This window comes from Macaca thibetana, chromosome 1 (assembly GCF_024542745.1).
Source record: "Macaca thibetana thibetana isolate TM-01 chromosome 1, ASM2454274v1, whole genome shotgun sequence".
NCBI lineage: Eukaryota > Metazoa > Chordata > Mammalia > Primates > Cercopithecidae > Macaca > Macaca thibetana.
In genome coordinates this window covers 10,670,367-10,689,765 of record NC_065578.1, presented here as the reverse complement: position 1 = coordinate 10,689,765, position 19,399 = coordinate 10,670,367, and the positions used below count along the sequence as shown (strand labels likewise).

Below are 19,399 nucleotides of genomic sequence, written 5' to 3'. Positions count from 1 at the left end.
TACCTTTGTCAATTACCATGGTAATGAAGATAAATGAGAAAGAGCTTTGGAAACTGCCAAATGTTCTCCAGGGTAGAGGTTGGATTACTACTACTGAGGATCCCTAATAAATGCCGTCTGGATTATTATAACATTCACACTTGTTAAGTTTGGGTAATGGGTGATTCGTGACAAAAATGAACTCTAGAGATGAGGCAAGTACCTTGAGGTGAAGGCTATATGGCCACTCAAGCGGTGGTGGGAAGAACAGAGATCAGGGCCTAGGTATGCACGGGCGGGTGGGAGGCCAGGACAGGAATGGAGGGCAGGTCCGCACCTGGGAGAAGACGTTAGCTGCGTAGGCGGCTGCCGTGGTCAGGGAGGTGAAGAAGGTGGCCTTGCCTGCAGTTTGGACGGTGTGGATCATGCGCAGCTGTGGGTCTTCCAGGTGGGTGGCCTGGCGGTAGGTGTTGATGAACACAAAGACGTCGTCCACACCTGTGGGAGGGAGTCCCGGGCCAGGCTCAGCATCATTCTGCTATCTCCAGGATCAGGCCCAACCTGGCCCTAGACCAAGTCTGAGTCGCCTCCTGGGAGGTCAGACTGCAGGAGTCCTGCTTCTCAGCTTAGAGTGTGGAAAGACCCCTCTGACTAGCTCCTCCCACCAAGAGTTCAAGCTCCACCCACCACACTCCTTGGCCCCAACCTCACCCAGAGCTAGGTACCTTCTCCCACATCCTGGCCTCCTTCCCATACTTCCTGGGCCTTTCCCACCATCCTCACTTCCATCCAGCAAACCTTCCTGCTCTCTCCACTCACCCTATGCCAAGGATCTGCCCACCACCCACATTCTTTTTGTTTGTTTGTTTGTTTTTGAGCTGGAGTCTTGCTCAGTTGCCCAGGCTGGAGTGCAGTGGCGCCATCTCAGCTCATTGCAAGCTCCGCCTCCCAGGTTCACACCATTCTCCTGCCTCAGCCTCCCAAGCAGCTGGAACTACAGGCGCCCGCCACCATACCCGGCTAATTTTTTTTTTGTATTTTGAGTAGAGACGGGATTTCACCATGTTAGCCAGGATGGTCTCGATCTCCTGAACTCGTGATCCACCCACCTCGGCCTCCCAAAGTGCTGGGATTACAGGTGTGAGCCACCGCGCCTGGCCCACCACCCACATTCTAAGCCCACACTCCAAGGCTCTAGGCCTCAGCAGGAGCTGTGTAGAGCCCCCAGGAAAGCCAGGCTTTGTATCCAGGGAGAAAGGGGATGCGGCAGACTTCCCATGTGGGAGGTGCACTGCCATGGCAACAGAGACGACTCACCAATGCCCACGATCACGAAGGCGGCCACCCCATTCAGGATGCCCAAGTACTGGATACCAAAGACCACGTGGTACAGGAAGAGGGCCACCAGGCAGCTGAGACCAATGCTGGCAATCCCAAAGAAGGACAGGAACACTGGGCAGGGTAAGAGGCACGAGGGAGAAGGTGGGGGGACCCTCATGGGACACAAGCCCCATTAGAGTCCCTGACCTCAGCTGGGTCCTGTCTCTTCCCCTCAACCCTGGGCACCATTCCTGACTCTGTTCCCAGCACAGGGCTAATTCTCAGTTTTCCACGCCCAAAGAGGGCACCGGACAGGAGGCCCAAGTGGCAGATGGAGCCATCCCTGAGTAGGTCAGGCTGTCCTCCTCTTCGCAGACTTTACCTCAAGAGCCTTATGAACATCACGTATGACCTGGGGCTAGGAACTGTGTCTGGATCCCTGGCACCTTACAGCATCTGGCATACAGTTTGGTGCCCAGTAAATATCTGTTGCATGGATGAATTAATGTCTTTCCCATTTTGGAAAGTATTACCATTGTTTGCTTGGGCAGTAGAATGTGCTTACTGTATACAGACAGGAGTAAGCAGCAGCTAGTGTCCACGCTAGCAACTAGCAGCACGCGGAGGTGAAAAAGTGATTGGGGACAGAGGGCCATTGACTTGGGACCCAAAATAGGCTACAAAGTAATCCACAAAGGAATACAATACCCCAGGCTCCCCAACACAAGGCTATCAACAGGAGACAGATGGTCAACAGGCAAAAGGTCCAACTGCGCAGGGGCCCAGGGTAGAGGGTGTGACCCAGGCTGGTACAGCCCAACCTGCCTCCAGGCCTCAGTTTGCGTGCTTGGGGTTGATAAATGATTTATTTGCATATCCCTGTGTCCTCAGCTCTGACATGCTCGGTTCAAGAGTACTGTGGCATTCTTGAGAAGGCGGGCTCTGGGTAGACATGAGCACCCTGGGAGGGGAGAAGGGGGCTGGCTTGAGAGAAGCCCTACCTGAGCAGGAGGTGAGGACGTAGACCAGGGCAGCGATGCAGCTGCTGCTGATGAAGGCCAGGAGCATGTCATTGTTGAACGTCCTGCGCACTTCATAGTCAAACAGGTCTGTCCCCCCATAGAGAACCTGGACTTTGCTGGGGGAAAGGAGGACGTGGAGAGAAGAACAACAGGAAGAGGATTAGAGATGGCTGTGAACACGTGGAGGAGGATCAGGAGCTGTCCACTTCACCTGTGACTCTGTACCTCTGCTGGACATCAAAATCACCTGGGGGCTTCCAATTATCCTGATGTCCAGGCCAGGCTTCAGACAAACTAGACCAGAACTGCTGGGGTGGGTCTGAATCATCAGTACTCTTTAACTGTCTCAGGTGATTCAAATGTAGGGTCAAGGTTAAGAACCACTGCTCTACGCAGATCATGATCAATTATAATCAGCTCTATGTCATCTTCCAATTCTCCACATCTATGGCCAAGTTCTAAATTCAAACTGGCTGCTAGATATTCAGTTTTACACTGCTATTCAATGTGTGCTTAACACAAGTTATTTTTAATTAAAAAAAAATAACATAACCAGGCTGGTCAAACTGTGTCTTAAAATACAAACATAAGTGACATCTGCTTCTGGCCAAGATGGAGTAACAAGATGGAGTCCATATTTATCTTCTCACTGGAACAAAAATGTGAGAAAATGCATGAAACAAGGCAACCAAGGATGATCTCTGAGAGACGAGAAACACAATGAGTCCTATGCTTACCCTGGCTTAGTGCTTTGAGAGTTTCCAGTCCTCAGTGCAGCCATGGGTTATTGGACTCCCCAAAGGAGGCTGAAAATTTTCCAAACTTGATGAAAACTATAAACCCACTGACACAAGAAGCTTCAGCAATGAACCCCAAGCACAAAAAAAAAACTACCATGCACATCATAACCAAACTGCTCAAAAATAGTGACCAAAATAAAATCTTAAAAAGCAGCCTGAGAAAAAGACACAGAGGAACAAAGACAAGGCTGACAGCAGACTTCCCATTAAAAACAGGGCACGTGAGAAGGCAGGGGAGCAACATCCTTTGCAGATAGTGGGAAGAAAGTCAGCCCAGGATTCTATACCCAGCAAAAATACATTTCAAAAACAAAGGCAAAATAGAACACTTTTTTTAGATAGACAAAAACTGAAATAATTCATCTCCAGTATACCTGCACTAAAAGAGATTTTTAAATTTTTTTTGAGTCAGGGTCTCACTTTGTCACCCAGGCTGGAGTGCAATGGCAAGATCATAGCTCACTATAGCCTCTAACTCCTGTTCTCAAACAATCCTTCCACCTCAGCCTCCTGAGTAGCTAGACTACAGATGCATGCCACCATGCCTGGCCAATTTTTTATTTTTTAGTAGAGATGGTGATAGGGTTTAGCTGTGTCCCCACCCAAATCTCAACTTGAATTGTATCTCCCAGAATTCCCAAGTGTCGTGGGAGGGACCCAGGGAGAGGTAATTGAATCATGGGGGCTGGTTTTTCCCATGCTATTCTCAGGATAGTGAATAAGTCTCACGAGATCTGATGGGTTTATCAGGGGTTTCTGCTTTTACTTTTTCCTCATTTTCTCTTGCTGTCCCCATGTAAGAAGTGCCTTTTGCCTCCTGCCATGATTCTGAGTCCTCCCCAGCCACGTGGAACCGTAAGTCCAATTAAACCTCTTTTTGTTCTCAGTTTCAGTTATGTCTTTATCAGCAGCGTGAAAACAGACTAATACAGTAAATTGGTACCAGCAGAGTGGGGCTCTGCTGAAAAGACACTTGAAAATGTGGAAGCAACTTTGGAACTGGGCAACAGGCAGAGATTGGAACAGTTTGAAGGGCTCTGACGAAGACAGGAAAACGTAGGAAAGTTTGGAACTTCCTAGAGACTTGTTGAATGGCTTTGTGCAAAATGCTGATAGCGATATGGACAATAAAATTCAGGCTGAGGTGGTCACAGATGGAGAGGAGGAACTTGTTGGGAACTGGAGCAAAGGTGACTCTTGTTATGTTTTAGCAAAGTGACTGGTGGCATTTTACCCCTGCCCTAGAGATCTGTGGAACTTTGAACTTGAGAGAGATGATTTAGGGTATTTGGCAGAAGAAATTTCTAAGCAGCAAAGCATTTGAGATGTGGCGTGGGTGTTGTTAAAGGCATTCAGTTTTATAAGGGAAGCAGAGCATAAAAGTTTGGAAAATGTGCAGCCTGACTATGCAATAGAAAAGAAAAACCCATTTTCTGGGTAGAAATTCAAGCCAGCTGCAGAAATTTGCATAAGTAGCAAGGAGCCTAATGTTAATCCCCAAGACCACGGGGATTAACATTCTCTGACATGGAGAATTTCATGGCAGCCCCTCCCATCACAGGCCTGGAGGCCCAGAAGGAAGAAGTGGCTTCCTGGGCCAGGCGCAGGGTCCCCATGCTGTGTGCAGCCTAGGGACTTGGTGACCTGTGTCCCAGCCACTCCAGCTGTGGCTGAAAGGGACCAATGTACAGCTCAGGCTGTGGCTTCAGAGAGTGGAAGCCCCAATCTTTGGCAGCTTCCACATGGTGTTGAGCCTGTGGGTGCAAAGAAGTCAAGAATTGAGATTTGGGAACTTCCATCTACATTTCAGAAGATATATGGAAACGCCTGGATGCCCAGATAAAAGTTTGCTGCAGGGGTGGAGCCCTGATGGAGAACCTCTGCTAGGGGAGTATGGAAGGGAAATGTGGGGTCGGAGCCCTCACAACGAGTCCCTACTGGGCCACTGCCTAGTGGAGCTGTGAGAAGAGGGCCACTGTCCTCCAGACCCCAGAATTGTAGATCCACTGACAGCTTACACTGTGTGTCTGGAAGAGCCACAGACACTCAATGCCAGCCCATGAAAGCACCCAGGAGGGAGGCTGTACCCTGCACAGTCACAGAGGCAGAGCTGCCCAAGACCATGGAAACCCACCTATAGCATCAGCGTGACCTGGATGTGAGGATGTGAGACCTGGAGTCAATGGAGATCATTTTGGAGCTTTAAAATTTGACTGCCCCGCTGGATTTCAGACTTGCATGGACCCTGTAACCCCTTTGTTTTGGCCAATTTCTCCCATTTGGAATGGTTGTATTTACCCACTACCTGTACTCCCATTGTATCTAGGAAGTAACTAGCTTGCTTTTGATTTTACAGGCTTATAGGCAGAAGGGACTTGCCTTGTCTCAGATGAGACTTTGGACTGTGGACTTTTGGGTTATTGCTGAAATGAGTTAAGACTTTGGAGAATGTTGGGAAGGCACGATTGATTTTAAAATGTGAGGACATGAGATTTGGAGGGGCCAGGGTGGAATGATATGTCTGTGTCCCCACCTAAATCTCAACTTGAATTGCATCTCCCAGAATTCCCATGTGTTGTTGGGGGGACCCAAGAGGAGGTAATTGAATCATGGGGACTGGTCTTTACTGTGCTATTCTCATGGTAGTGAATAAGTCTCACGAGATCTGATGGGTTTATCAGGTGTTTCTGCTCTTGCTTTTTCCTCATTTTCTCTTACTGTCACCATCTAAGAAGTGCCGTTTGCCTCCTGCCATAATTCTGAGTCCTCCCCAGCCATGTGGAACTGTAAGTCCAGTTAAATCTCTTTTTTTTCCTCCCAGTTTCAGGTATGTCTTTAACAGCAGTGTGAAAAGGAACTAATACAGATCGGGTCTCATTATGTTGCCCAGGCTGGTCTTGAACCCCTGGCCTCAAGCAATCTTCCCACTTTGGCCTCCCAAAGTGGGATTACAGGTGTTAGCCACTCTGCTAAGCCTAAGAGAGATGTTAAAGGAAGTCCTTAGGAAGAAGGAAAATGGTAACAGATGGAAATATGGAAATATGGATCTACACAAAGAAACAAAAAGCAATGAAAATGGTAATGACATAAATAAATACATAAAATTTTTTTTTTTTTTTTTTTTTTTTTTGTTGAGACAGAGTCTCGCTTTGTCGCCCAGACTGGAGTGCAGTGGCCGGATCTCAGCTCACTGCAAGCTCCGCCTCCCGGGTTCACGCCATTCTCCTGCCTCAGCCTCCCGAGTAGCTGGGACTACAGACGCCCGCCACCTCGCCCGGCTAGGTTTTTGTATTTTTTAGTAGAGACGGGGTTTCACCGTGTTAGCCAGGATGGTCTTGATCTCCTGACCTCGTGATCCGCCCGTCTCGGCCTCCCAAAGTGCTGGGATTACAGGCTTGAGCCACCGCGCCCGGCCAAAATTTTCTTATTATTTATTTAAATCTCTTTAAAAGATAATTGACAGTTTAGACAAAAATAATATAGTGTGGGGTTTATAATATACATTAAAATAAAATGCATAACCACAATAACATAAAGGCTAGGAGGGAAGAAATAGTAGTATATTGTTATAAATGCTCTTACACTACATATGAAATGATATATCATTTGAAGATACACTGTGATAATTTAAAGATGTATACTATAAACGCTAAAGCAACTACTAAAAGAGTTACAGCATAAAAGCCAACAAAGGAGATAAAATAGAATCATAAAAAACATTCAATTACTTCAAAAGAGGCAAAATACAGGAAAAGGGAAACAAAGAGCATATGGGACAAATAGAACAAAATATACTTAAGTCTAACCATATTAATAATTGCATTAACTGTAAATGGCTTAAACACCCCAAGTAAAAGGGAGAAAGTATCAGAGATATTTATTTATTTATTTATTTATTTATTTATTTATTGAGACATAGTCTCGCTCTGTCGCCCAGGCTAGCGTGCAGTGGCGAGATCTCAGCTCACTGCAAGCTCCGCCTCCCGGGTTCAAGCCATTCTCCTGCCTCAGCTGCCGAGTAGCTGGGACTACAGGCGCCTGCCACTACGCCGGGCTAATTATTTGTATTTTTTAGTAGAGACGGGGTTTCACCGTTAGCCAGGTTGGTCTCGATCTTCTGACCTCGTGATCCACCTGCCTCGGCCTCCCAAAGTGCTGGGATTACAGGCATGAGCCACCCAGAGACCTTTAAAAAGTCAAGACCTAGCTGACTACAAGAAACCCACTTTAAATATAAAGACACAAATAGGATAAAAGCAAAGGGATAGAAAATGATATACCATGCTAACATGAATCAAAAAATAAGCTGGATTTGTTATATTAATAAAAAATAAAGTAAATTTCAGAGGAAAGAATATAACTAGGGGCAAAGAAGATAATTTCAAAATGATCATCAAAACTACAATCCTAAATGTTTTTATAGCTAATAACAGAGCTTTAAAATACATGAAGTAAAAACTAACAGAACTGAAAAAAGAAATAGACAACTCCCCGATTGTAAATAGATGTTTCAATCTCTCTCTCAATATTGCCAGAAAAATTAGACAGAAAATCAGTAAGGATATAGAAGACCATGAACAACACAATCAATGAACTTGATTTAATTAAGACTTATAGAACATCTCACGCAAAAACAGAGCTTTTTTTTCAAGTATACAGGGAACATGCAGCAAGGAAGACCATGTACTGGACCATAAAACAAGACTCAATAAATTTAAAAGAACTTACATCACACAAAGTATGTTCTCTAACCATCATGAAATTAAACTAAAAATCAGCAACAAAAAGCCTGAAAAATTCCCAAATATTTGAAAACTAAATAAGACACTTTTAAGTTATACATGGGTCAAAGAAGAGATCAAAAGGAAAAATAGAAAGTATTTTGAACTGAATGAAATGAAAATAACATATCCAAATTTTGAAATGTGCTAAAATAGTCATACTTAAGGGGAATTTTATAGCATTAAACACCTCTATTAGGAAAGAAGTTTCAAATCAATGGCTTTAGCTTCTACTTTAAGAAAGTAGTACAAGAGAAAATGAAATGTAACATAATCCAAAGAAAAAAAATCATAAAGATCAGAGCAGAAATCAAGGAACTAGAAAACAGAAAAGCAATGGAGAAAATCAATGAAATGGGTAGCACAATAGGGTAACTACAGTCAATAATAAGTTAATTGTATATTTTAAAATAACTTAAGAGTTTGTAACTTGAAGGATAAATGCTTGAGGGGATGGAGAGCCCATTCTCCACTGATGTGCTTACCTCACATTGCATGCCTCTTTCAAAACATCTCATGCACCCCATAAATATATACACCTACTATGTGCTCACGAAAATCAAAAATAAAAATAAATAAGTCTAATTCTTAGAAAAGAAAATCAACGAAACCAAAAGCTAGTTCTTTGAGATCAATAAAATTGATAAGCTTCTAACCAGACTGATGATGAAAAAAAAAAAAAAAAGAAGACACACAGAAGGTGACATCGCTACAATTTCTACAACCATTAAAAAGATAATAGGGAAATATTATAAATCATTTTATACCAACGAATTTGACAATTCTTTTTTTTTTAAGAGACAGGGTCTCGCTCTGCCACCCAGGCTACAGTGCAGTAGCACAATCATAGTCCACTGCAGCCTCGAACTCCTCGGCTCAAGGGATCCTCCCACCTCAGCCTCCAAAGTAGCGAGGACTACAGGCTAATTTTTGTGTGTTTTTAGAGACAGGGTCTTGCTGTTTCCCCGGCTGGTCTTAAACTCCTGGCCTCAAGGATCCTCCTGCTTCAGCCTTCCAAGTAGCTGGGAATATAGGCATGAACTATGGTACCCTGCTAGCATTCACTGTCTTGATGGTGGTGCGGGGTTCCCAGTGTATACACACATGTCAAAACTAATCAAATTGTAAAGTATGTGCAGTTGGTTGTATGTCAATTATGCCTCAATAAAGCTGTTAAAAATGTAAACAGGACTTTTAAAAGCCAAGTTGAAAGGATCTCTGGATTATCTACTTTGTTGAATTAAATAGGTTAACTATCCTTTCATTAGAGTAGAAAATCAATCATTTATTCATTCACACATTAATTTGAAAAGCATTTATAGAGTATCTTCTAGATTCTTGGTCCTGTGCTAGATGCTGATTATAAAAAGACATAGGCCCATACTTTTACTCTCAAGTTGAAAGAAATAGCTCATGGAAGACCAGTATCCTCACCTAAAACTACTAAAATGTCCACTAAAATTCAGAAACTATCTGTGATGACAGTAGAGAGTTGCTGAAGTAATCAGAACTAAAGGGCTAAGACTCCAGAAAGGAAAGAACCTAGGAAAGGTAAGCTGCCCTTCTACAGCCATTTTTACCCTGGAGGCATTTGCTGATTCTAAACATGGGCAGAAGGCTGAAAAACTTGGCTGCGAGTCAGATAAGCTAGCAGAGCTTTGGGCAGACACTTGCAGATCAGCAGAACACATGGCCAGGTTTTCCCTCAGCACTTCTGCAGGAGACTGGGGCTGTGTGGGGCCTGAAGCCAAAAAACCTAAGCAGAAAGCCTCGGAAAAAGCAGAGTGGAATTTTTGTCTTTGTTCTAATTTTTTTAGCAGCTTTGAGAGATAAAAGATTAGAGTTTGGAACCTATCCAGGCAAAGGACTCTGCAGAATACACCAAGCTCTCCGTTGAAAATCCTAGAGAATCTAGGGCAAACTAGAGGTAGACTGAGACTTTCCAGGATTGCGAACCATCCTCAACTCTCAGTGTGGTCACTGTCTGCTTAAGGTGATCAGCCACGACTCTATGTGACTTCTGAAGTGAAGGAAAAATTCTCTCTGGGGGAAATAACATCATATGGACCTCTGTGTGTGTGTGTTTTTCACATAATGTTCATCACTTAATAAAAGTTACACTTTGAGAGGCCAAGGTGGGAGGACCACTTGAGGCCAGGAGTTTGAGACCAGTCTGGGCAACATAGTCAAACGCTGTCTCAAAACAAAAACAAAAACAAAAAACTAGCTGGGCATGGTGGCACGTGCCTGTAGACCTAGTTACTCAGGAGGCTGATGGGAGGATTACTTGAGCCCAGGAGTTTCAGGCTGCAGTGAGCTATGATCATGCCACTTCAGACTTAATGACAGAGTGACACCTTGTCTCAAAAAGATAAAAATAAAAAAATAAAAATCACCAGGTATACCCACAGGCAGGAACACATGATCCTAAACCAAGTGAAAGAACAGACTACAGAAACAAATCTGCAGGTTAACCGTATATTAAAAGTTGGTAAGAACTTTAAAACACTATAATTAATATGTTTAAGAACAGAGAGGAAAATGTGGACAAAATAAACTAAATGATGAATAAAATAATTGCACCAGTGATTTAGATCTATAACAGATTCAAATGGAAATTCCCAAAAAGGAAAAACAGAACAATAACATTAAAAACTCAATAGACATTAAATGGCAGACTAGAGACAACAAATAGAAAGCAGGATCAGTGAACTAGAATATCTAAACCAAAGCATAGAAAAAAAAAAAAAAAAAAAAAAAAAAAAAACCCAGAAAAAAAGCATTGAAAACATATGGGGCTCAGTGAAAAGATCTAACATTTGTGTAATCAGAGTGCAAAAAAGAGGAAACAGAGAACAAGATAGAAGCAAATCTGAAGAGATAATAGCTAGAACATTCTTAAAACTGATTATGGTCATCAACCTACAGCTTCACGAAGCTCTGTGCTCCCAAACAGAACAAACACAAAGAAAACACACCAAGATACGTCACAGTAAGACTGGTGAAAACAAAGACAAAGAAATCTCAAAAGCAGAAAAAAGAGAATTTTTAATGGAGCAACAAAAAAGATTTACAGCCTACTTTTCTACAGAAATGATGGAAGTCAGAAGACAATGGAGTGACATCTTCAGGTAAAGTATTAAAAGAAAATAACTGCCAATTTGTAATTCTATACCAGCAAAAATATGCTTCAAAAATGAAAGTAAAATAAGGATGTCTACTAGGCAAACAAAACAGAGAATCTATCACCAGCAAACCTGTACTGAAAGAAATGCTAGAGTTCTTTAGACACAAGGAAAATGATCCCAGAGGGAAACATGAAATTATACAAAGTAATGAACACCAACAGAAAAGGTAAATATGTGAATAAATATAAAAGAACAGTCTTATGAGGCTTAAGTATTAAGAATTAAAATGCATGCAACATAAATGCAAAAAATTGAAGCTCAATAAATGCAGTGAACTCATTCTAAGATTCTAGTATTAAAAGCAATAAAAGGCCGGGCGCGGTGGCTCAAGCCTGTAATCCCAGCACTTTGGGAGGCCGAGACGGGCGGATCACGAGTTCAGGAGATCGAGACCATCCTGGCTAACACGGTGAAACCCCGTCTCTACTAAAATACAAAAAAAATTAGCCGGGCGAGGTGGCGGGCGCCTGTACTCCCAGCTACTCGGGAGGCTGAGGCAGGAGAATGGCGTGAACCCGGGAGGCGGGGCTTGCAGTGAGCTGAGATCCGGCCATTGTACTCCAGCCTGGGCAACAGAGCTAGACTCCGTCTCAAAAAAAAAAAAAAAAAAAAAAGCAATAAAAGTGATCATTTATATTATTCTGTTATAAGTCAAGGTACATGTTACCATCTCTTGGGTAGCCAATAATAGAGTAATTTTAAGAATTTTTTTCACCCAAAAGCACTAAAGTCAAGTCTACAGGATTGTCACCACTGCTGTGATGCTCTAATGGGAGAAAACAGAAAAGAGTGGCTTCTTCCCTAAGGGCAAGGGATTCGCCTCAGCAGCTAAACATCTGGGCAGAGTTAATACTGGTATCTAAAACCATGAAAGTCCTTCTATAGTCAGCACCTCTCAGTTTTCCAACACAGCCAAGTACCTTTCCTTGAGGCATCTCCATTCATTTATTCATTCACTCCCCTAACAAATCCTTACTAAGGGGTACCTGGCCTTGTGCTGGGGCTCGGCCCATAGAAACTGAACCAGAAACAATCCCAGTCTTCAATAAACTCACGTTCTATTGAGACAGATAATTAAACCAGACCTCTCTCAAACTTAAATATGCAAACAAATCACCTGAAAATACTGCAGGCCTGGGAGAGAACTTGAGATTCTGCATTTCTAACAAGCCCCAGGTGATGCTGATGTTGTTGATTGGAGGAATGCACTGTGAGTTACAATTGAAAGACAGAGTGAGAAACACTGTGATAAAATTGTAGCTCAGAGGGGTGAAATAGCTTGCTAGAACTCACAATAATTTGAATAACTGGGACAGGACCCAAGATATTATCTGACTCCAAAGTTTGTGTATGCTCTTTCCTGCCTCCCTTAGGGAGAAGAAAGGGGACTATGGAAACAGGTAGCGTCTCAGTCTGATTTATGTTGCTATAAGAGAATACCTGAGACTGGGTAATTTACAAAGAAAAGAGGTTTATTTAGTTCATTGTTCTGCAGGCGGGGAAGTTCAATGGCATGGCATTGGCTTCTGGTGAAGGCTTTTGTGCTGCATCGTAACACGGAGGAAGGTCAAAGGGGGAACAGGCAAAAGGGACCAAACAAGAGGAGGAACCTCACTTTATAACAATCCGCTCTCTTGGGAACTAATCCATTCCCTTGAGTGAGAACTAGCTCACTCCCACAAGATGGCATTCATCTATTTATGAGGGATCCACCCCCATGACCCAAACATCTTCTACTAGGCCCCACCTCTCAACACAGCTGCACTGAGTTTTAGCGGGGACAAAGCATATCCAAACCATAGCAGGTAATCAGCATTTAGTCCAGCCTTTGGCCAATGTTGTCCAAGTTGGATCTTAATAGATCTTAATAGGAGCTTGCCTGACAAAGAAGTAAGTCAGGGAGAAGGCTCCCAGTGTAGTAACTGGCACAAAAACACAAAGGGTGAGGTCGGGATTTGAATCTCATTCCACTACTGATGAGCTTTAAAACTGTGGATGACTTACCTAATTGCTATGTCTCAGTTTCCTTAACTATAAAATGGAGATCATAACAGCACCCACCTCATTGGGTTGGTGTGAGAATTAAATGAGCTGGTATGTATAAAGGGTTTTGAACAGTGTGTGGCACAGAGTAAGTGCTCAATAAACATTAGCTCTGATTATTCCAGCAGTTGCTCAATATAAAGGATGAACAGTGGAAGGAATGAGGGTATTTTGGGCAGAAGGATTCCTCCTGTGCCTGGGACTGGTTTATCAGGGTGGGGACTGGGAAAGCACTGCAGTTATTGCCCAGAAGGACTGCTGCTCTGTTCTGGTGTACTCTGGGGCACACCATTCCAAAGCACCTTCCACCCCAAAGCACTGTCACACCTGTTAGCTCATCTCTTCTTAGTGACTCCAGAGGGCAGCCAGAATCATGTTATCCATTTTAACGATAGGAACACTGACACCCAGAGAAGTGAAGTTACTTGTCCATTACCTCCCTGGGTATTAGAGGCAGGAAGTGTGGTTAATTTTAGGTGTCATTGTGATTGGATTAAGGAATATGGAGAGGACTCATAAAGCATTGCCTCTGGGTGTGTCTGTGTGGGTTTTCTCACACAGAGGAGACTGGCATGTGTGTCAGTGGCCAGGGTGGGCACCGTCCAATTGGCTGGGGCCCAGGACAGAACAAAAAGGGCAGAAAGGTGATTTCCTATCTCTCTCTCTTTCCCCACTGGAGCTGGGACACTCTTCTCCTGCCCCTGGACATCAAAACTCCGGGCTCTCTGGCCTTCGGGCTCCAGGACTTACGCCAACAGTCCCTGGGGTCCTCAGGCCTTTGGTCTTGAACCAAGAATTACACCATTAGTTTCCCTAGTTCTGAGGCCTTCAAATTTGGACTGAGCCAGAGTACCAGCATCCAAAGGTCTCCAGCTTGCAGATGGTGTGTCATGGGACTTAGCCTCCATAATTGCATGAGGCAATTCCCCTAATAAATCCCCTCTCACATATCCCTCTGTCTATCTATCCTACTGGTTCCAGCCCTCTTGAGAACCCTGACTAATACAGTGAGGAACTCCTTATTCCCTGGCCAATACTCTTTCCAGAAATACCTCGAGCACCATCTCAGGAGAAAATCAATACCCAAAACCTCCAGGGCAGAGTCTGAGATTTCCTACCTGGCCCAAAGCTGTCATGTTCACTAACCATAGCACTGATCAAGCAAAGGGGACTTCTATTTGTCAGAGTGACTGCAAGGATGTACTTGGTTCTGCCTTGATTTGGAAAGAAAGACGTCCAAAGGAAAAGATAATAGGGAAAGAGGTATGGTGTTTAAGATTAAGAGGCAATTGGAAATCAATGTCCTGTCCTAATGCATGCCTTTCCTGGGACACACATGGGTATGCACACACAGGATGCAGCAGCTGGACTTCCTACCTGGTAGACTGCTTGGCCAGCATGGCCACGTAGGTGACCACGAAGCTCTGAAACTTAGCCCGTTGTTCCTCCCAGCGGTCATCCACTGAGTAGTAGTTGGGCAGGGGTGCTCCAAACAGGATCTCACTGCGCAGGAGAGAGCTCTTCAGATTGTCTGCAGAGAGGCCCTCATCCACATACCAGTAGAACTCAGGGTGAGTCATGGCCAGCTCCAGGGAGCCTGCGAGGACAGCGGTGGGGGCCTCAAGAGTTCAGCCGGTCAACTCCCACCAACCCTCCCTCAAGGTCATCCAGTCTCATTGCAGCCCTGCCTCCCAGGATTCCCCTCTGTCCACATCCACCAAAACTCCACCCCAGGTCCCACAACCTCTCTCTGAACCTGCCCCACCCTTCCTCAAGCCCCATTCCTAATTTACCTAAAACGAACCCTACCTCAGTCTTCTTGAACCCCAATCTTTCTCCTGTCTTCCTCTGGCCAGATTCCTGGTTCTCTATAGCCACATCCTGGCCTTTCTCTAACCAGCCTCACACCCGAGCCCCACTCTACGCTTTCTCTACCTCTGACCACAACAGAACCCCCACCATCCTTCACCTGGGTCTGCATCCAAGCTTCCCTCTTCGGTTCCCTCTCACGCTCACCTCACACCTCAGCCCAGTCCTTTTCACCTTGCCCTCCAGCTATGCCCAGGACTCAGCTCCAGACTGACTGGGCCTGGGCCTGGGCCAAATCTCCATAAAGAGCTGTATAAAACCAGGACCTACGCCCCACCCCAGCATCCTGGCGGCTCACCCCGGATGTCCGCCAGGTCCTGGCCCATGCCGTCGTAGTAGATCTTGCCACCCCTCTCGGTGGGAAAAAAGTAGGTCATGAGCGAGCTGGGAGGCGAGCAGTAGGAGTAGGAACCCAGCGGCAGGTCCTTGAGCACCTCGTGGGGCTTCCAGCAGAACTCCCGGAAGCCTGGGTGGTCCATGATCTTGCGCTCGATCTCATGGATCGTGACCAGCCGCTCACTGGTGAAAATGTTGCGCTCCGCGTCGCCGCGTGCCAGGAAGATGAGCTCGATGCGCCAGTGTGCGTGCGTCTGGGTGTTAGCACTCACATAAGCATGCGAGTAGTCCCAGCGGGAGGCGCCTCGGCGGGCACGGCTCTGATTGGCCGCAGCTGCTGCGGGGGGCGGGATGCTGGGCGGGTGCCACCCATTCTTGCTCAGCCGCTGGTTTCGCGGGTCTTCACTCTGGTTGGCTGCCAGATCCTCCAGGGGCGGAATCTCACGCCGAAGTCGCCCGCTCCGATTGGCTGTGGGTTTTTGGGCCGCTGAAGTGTCCCGGGACAGGCCTGGGCCGTGGAGTGAGGCCGCGGGGATGACACGCGGGGCTCGGGAGGCTTGCCGCGAGCGGTTGCCGAGATGCAGCTGCTGCAGCTGCTCTGAGATAAGGCGCTGAAGCGTCTCGGAGGTGAAGTCGGCTAAGTCACGCCGGTTCCGCCCCCAGGATCCAAACTGGGACTTGAGCGCCAGGGTGAGGGCATCAAAACGCTGCGAGGCCTCATGGTTGCGGATTTCAAAGGCGTTGTAGGAGATGTCAATGTCCAGCGGTGGGTAGTAAAGGAACATGAAGGCTGACAGTGCCATGGGAATGCTGCAGCCCAGGAAGAGCACCAGCCCAGCACAGCAGGGATTGGTGAAGGCCCAGCCCAGGGTACTCCAGAAGCCTGAGGCTGGGGGCCGGGAAGGCAGGGGCCAGTGCCGCCAGCAACACTGCCCTCCTGCCCCAAGTTGGGGCCCTGGCTTCTGGGCCCCTGGAAAGGCTTCACCCGTTGCTTCTTCTTCCTCCTGCCCCTCTAGCCACACATCCTGCAGCAAGGGGTCATCCTCCATGTCCATAGCCTGCAGGAGAGGGAGAGGGTCAGCAGGCTAGAGAGACAGGGAGGGGAAGGTGCCCTGTGGTGCAGTTCGCCCAGCCCTAGGTACCAACCCCGTCCACTCATAACCAAATACTAATACTGCAATGGAATGGCATCAAGCATGCATCAACACAACTGAATTTAACCACCTGTGAAAAACACAAAGCAAATTCCTGTTATTTGCCCGTCACCTCTCCCTTTTGGGTCTTGGCTTTCAAGGCCACAGAAAAAAGGAAAATCGCAGAACAACTGCAAACAGAAAAGATGTTTCTCCTGGGAGGAGGGATTAAAAAAAAAAAAATTGACCACACAATTTTCTAATGTTTGCTGCATCCTTTGACTTTAGAACTCAGGCCCAATGTAAGATGTGACTCCACTGCAACCACTCTTATTTAATGAGCAGCTGTAAAGTACCTCTAGGAGGTATCAGGGTGCAAGGGAAAGAGCATGATCTTTGGAATGAGGCAGACCCTGATTTGGGTCCTGGCAGTCTGAGTATCCAAGGCAGGGAGCCTCCCTGAACTTGAGTCCTCATCTATAAAATAGAAGTGGCCATTGCTGCCTCCTACGACTGTGGAGTCAAAGGTGGAAGTACTCTGCAGTCTGTGTAGTACGTTAGTTATCTGTCACATAGCAGATTTCCTTGCTTCCCGCTGGGGACTGTAACATGCTCAGCCATTACCCAGGAACTGTGCCAGGGCTAGGTGCCTGTCACAGCACTCTTGGAGAACCCTCAGTAGCTTCCCACCCCCTCTATGGGGTGCTGCAGCTGCAGCCACTGTTTGTCAGGCTCAGGCCACTTAATATGCAACTCCAGCAACATCAAACCTTTGGGCATGGGCAGGGGCCGGGCATCTGCCTCCCAGAGACTTGAGTGCAGCAGCAGGAGGGCCTGGCAGAAGAGGGCAGGGCTGGGCAACCCGAGGACTCCAGCGGGGTGGCCCAAAGAGAGGAGGCTTTCCGGCATCCCCGACATGGCCTGTCCCCCTTGTCCTGCCTGCCCTCTGGACAGAGAGAGACTCATTATCCAGTTAGATGCTAGGCAGTGAGAGGAGGAAGCTAATTATGCTAGCGCTAGCTAATTAATGCTGCCTTTCCTATTAACATTCTCTGGAGTGCTCCATTTCAATTAGATGATCTGTCCAGGAAGAGAGGCTGCCGTCAGTCCAGAGAAAGTAAGCAAGAGGAGGTGACAGAAGGAGGGTAACAGAGACAGAGACAGAGGAAAAGAGGAGAGAGACAGAGGGGAGAATGGAATGGTCAGAGATGGGGGAGAGACTGAGATGCAAATAGGGAAACAAAAGAAGAAACAGGAAGAGTGACTGAGGATGTGAGGGACAGGCAGCAGAAGACTCGCAAGACAGAGGCCTGGAAGGGGCGGGAATTACTCCTGCAATATGCAAGATTCCTATCAATGAGATAATTAAACTTTCCATTTGCAACGCCCTAACACGAGCCTGCCAGCTTGCCAAGGGGATGGTAACTGCTCTGAGACCCAATTTGTATTCGCACTGGAGGCAGCTCAGACTCACCCCATCTCCAAAGGGAAAAACCAAGTCTGCATGTGGAGGTGAGGAGTGTGGGAGCCTCTGCCTGATTCTTAGCTTCAGAAGAAGAAAGCTGATGGGAATAAGGTGGAGAGGGGAGGGGCCGTGTTTGCAGTTTTCTGGGAACTAAATCCATCCATCCTGCCCGTGCCTCAGCCTGCCTTGTGGGGACTACAGTACGTGTGTTGGTGTTGCAGGGGGTCAAAGGCCAGGGTTCTGGGTCACAGCAACACTCCCTGGGTGATCTGAAGGCCCCTTGATCCCATTGCTATTCCACCAGGAATGCCACCGCCTTCCCCTAGGGGTCCACATTGAATTCATCATGCAAGGCCTTGCTCAAGCGTTACCTCTTCCAAGAAGCCTTCCCAGATCTGAACCTCCCCCAGCTTCCTGTCTAAGCTTCTCGCCATCCTTACTAGATTTTGCCTGGTAAAAATTACTGCGGGGAAGGGAGGGAGAGGCAGTGTAGCAGCATGTTAAGAGCTACAGCTTTGGAGGCAGACAGACTTGGGTGCAAATCCCAATTGTAAGATTTAGGGCAGGCAGTGTAACCTTGCTGAGCTTCAGTCTCCCCATCTGCAGAACGGGTATAACAGTACTCACCACAGAAATTGTCAGAAAGATGGCATACACAACAGACTGAATACGGTGCCTGGTAGGTATAAGTGCTTGGGAAATGACAGCTACCATTCTTTCATACTCTACTTCCCTCCAAAGGCTGGAACCCCTAACAGATACATGTAGCGGGCTGTGTTTTCCAAAGACGGCTGCAACAATATCTGCCATCTCACATGCTTATCTCATGATGTGACTTTGACACTCCACCCATCAAGCAGGCAAGGCTGCTAAAGTCACCAACCCACCCAGATTCAAGGGGAAGGAACGCAGGCATTAGGAAATAAAGGAAGATGCAGCTTCCTCCTAGCTCTCTTCAGACACTCATCCTTGGGATCAGCCACGGTGCTAACAGAACGTCCAAACGAGCCCCTGCAGAGAGATCACTCGTAGGACTTCCTGCTGACAACCAAGTTGACAGCCAGTGTCAACCACCATGTGATGTGAGCATGTGAGCGACGATGCTGCAGACAATTCCAGCCCCCGGTCATTGAGTAACCTCTAACCTTCAAGTCTTTCCAGCCGAGGCCCAGATACCACAGAGTAGAGCTCAGCCATTCTCTCCTGTCCTGACCTGCAGAATGCACGATAGTTGTTATACATCTCTGCACTCTGGGATGTTTTGTTACATAGCAATAGCAACTGGAACGATTGCAGTGAAGCCTTGTTCTGTATGTGTGGCTCCATGCCCTACAGACAGCATTTGCTGGATTTAAGTGACCAGAAAATTGGGCCCAGCCACTCCACCTCCCAGTGAGAGCCCCACAGGTGGGTAGATGTGAGCTTTAAGGGAACAGGGACTTACTTGGCTGTCGTATTCCCTG

General features: G+C 46.5%; 1 protein-coding gene across 1 annotated transcript in view; it reads right to left on the bottom strand.

Annotated features, from left to right (window-relative positions):
- DISP3 (dispatched RND transporter family member 3) overlaps positions 1-16,393 on the bottom strand; it is a 42,089-nt gene extending 25,696 nt beyond the window's left edge. The window contains exons 1-5 of the mRNA XM_050789377.1: positions 15,301-16,393; positions 14,511-14,730; positions 2,301-2,437; positions 1,297-1,431; positions 317-477 (exon numbers count right to left, since the gene is read on the bottom strand). Coding sequence (XP_050645334.1) covers positions 317-477; positions 1,297-1,431; positions 2,301-2,437; positions 14,511-14,730; positions 15,301-16,393 — 1,746 coding nt within the window. The remainder of the gene's footprint in view (positions 1-316; positions 478-1,296; positions 1,432-2,300; positions 2,438-14,510; positions 14,731-15,300) is intronic.
- Between the last annotated feature and the right edge of the window lie 3,006 nt (positions 16,394-19,399).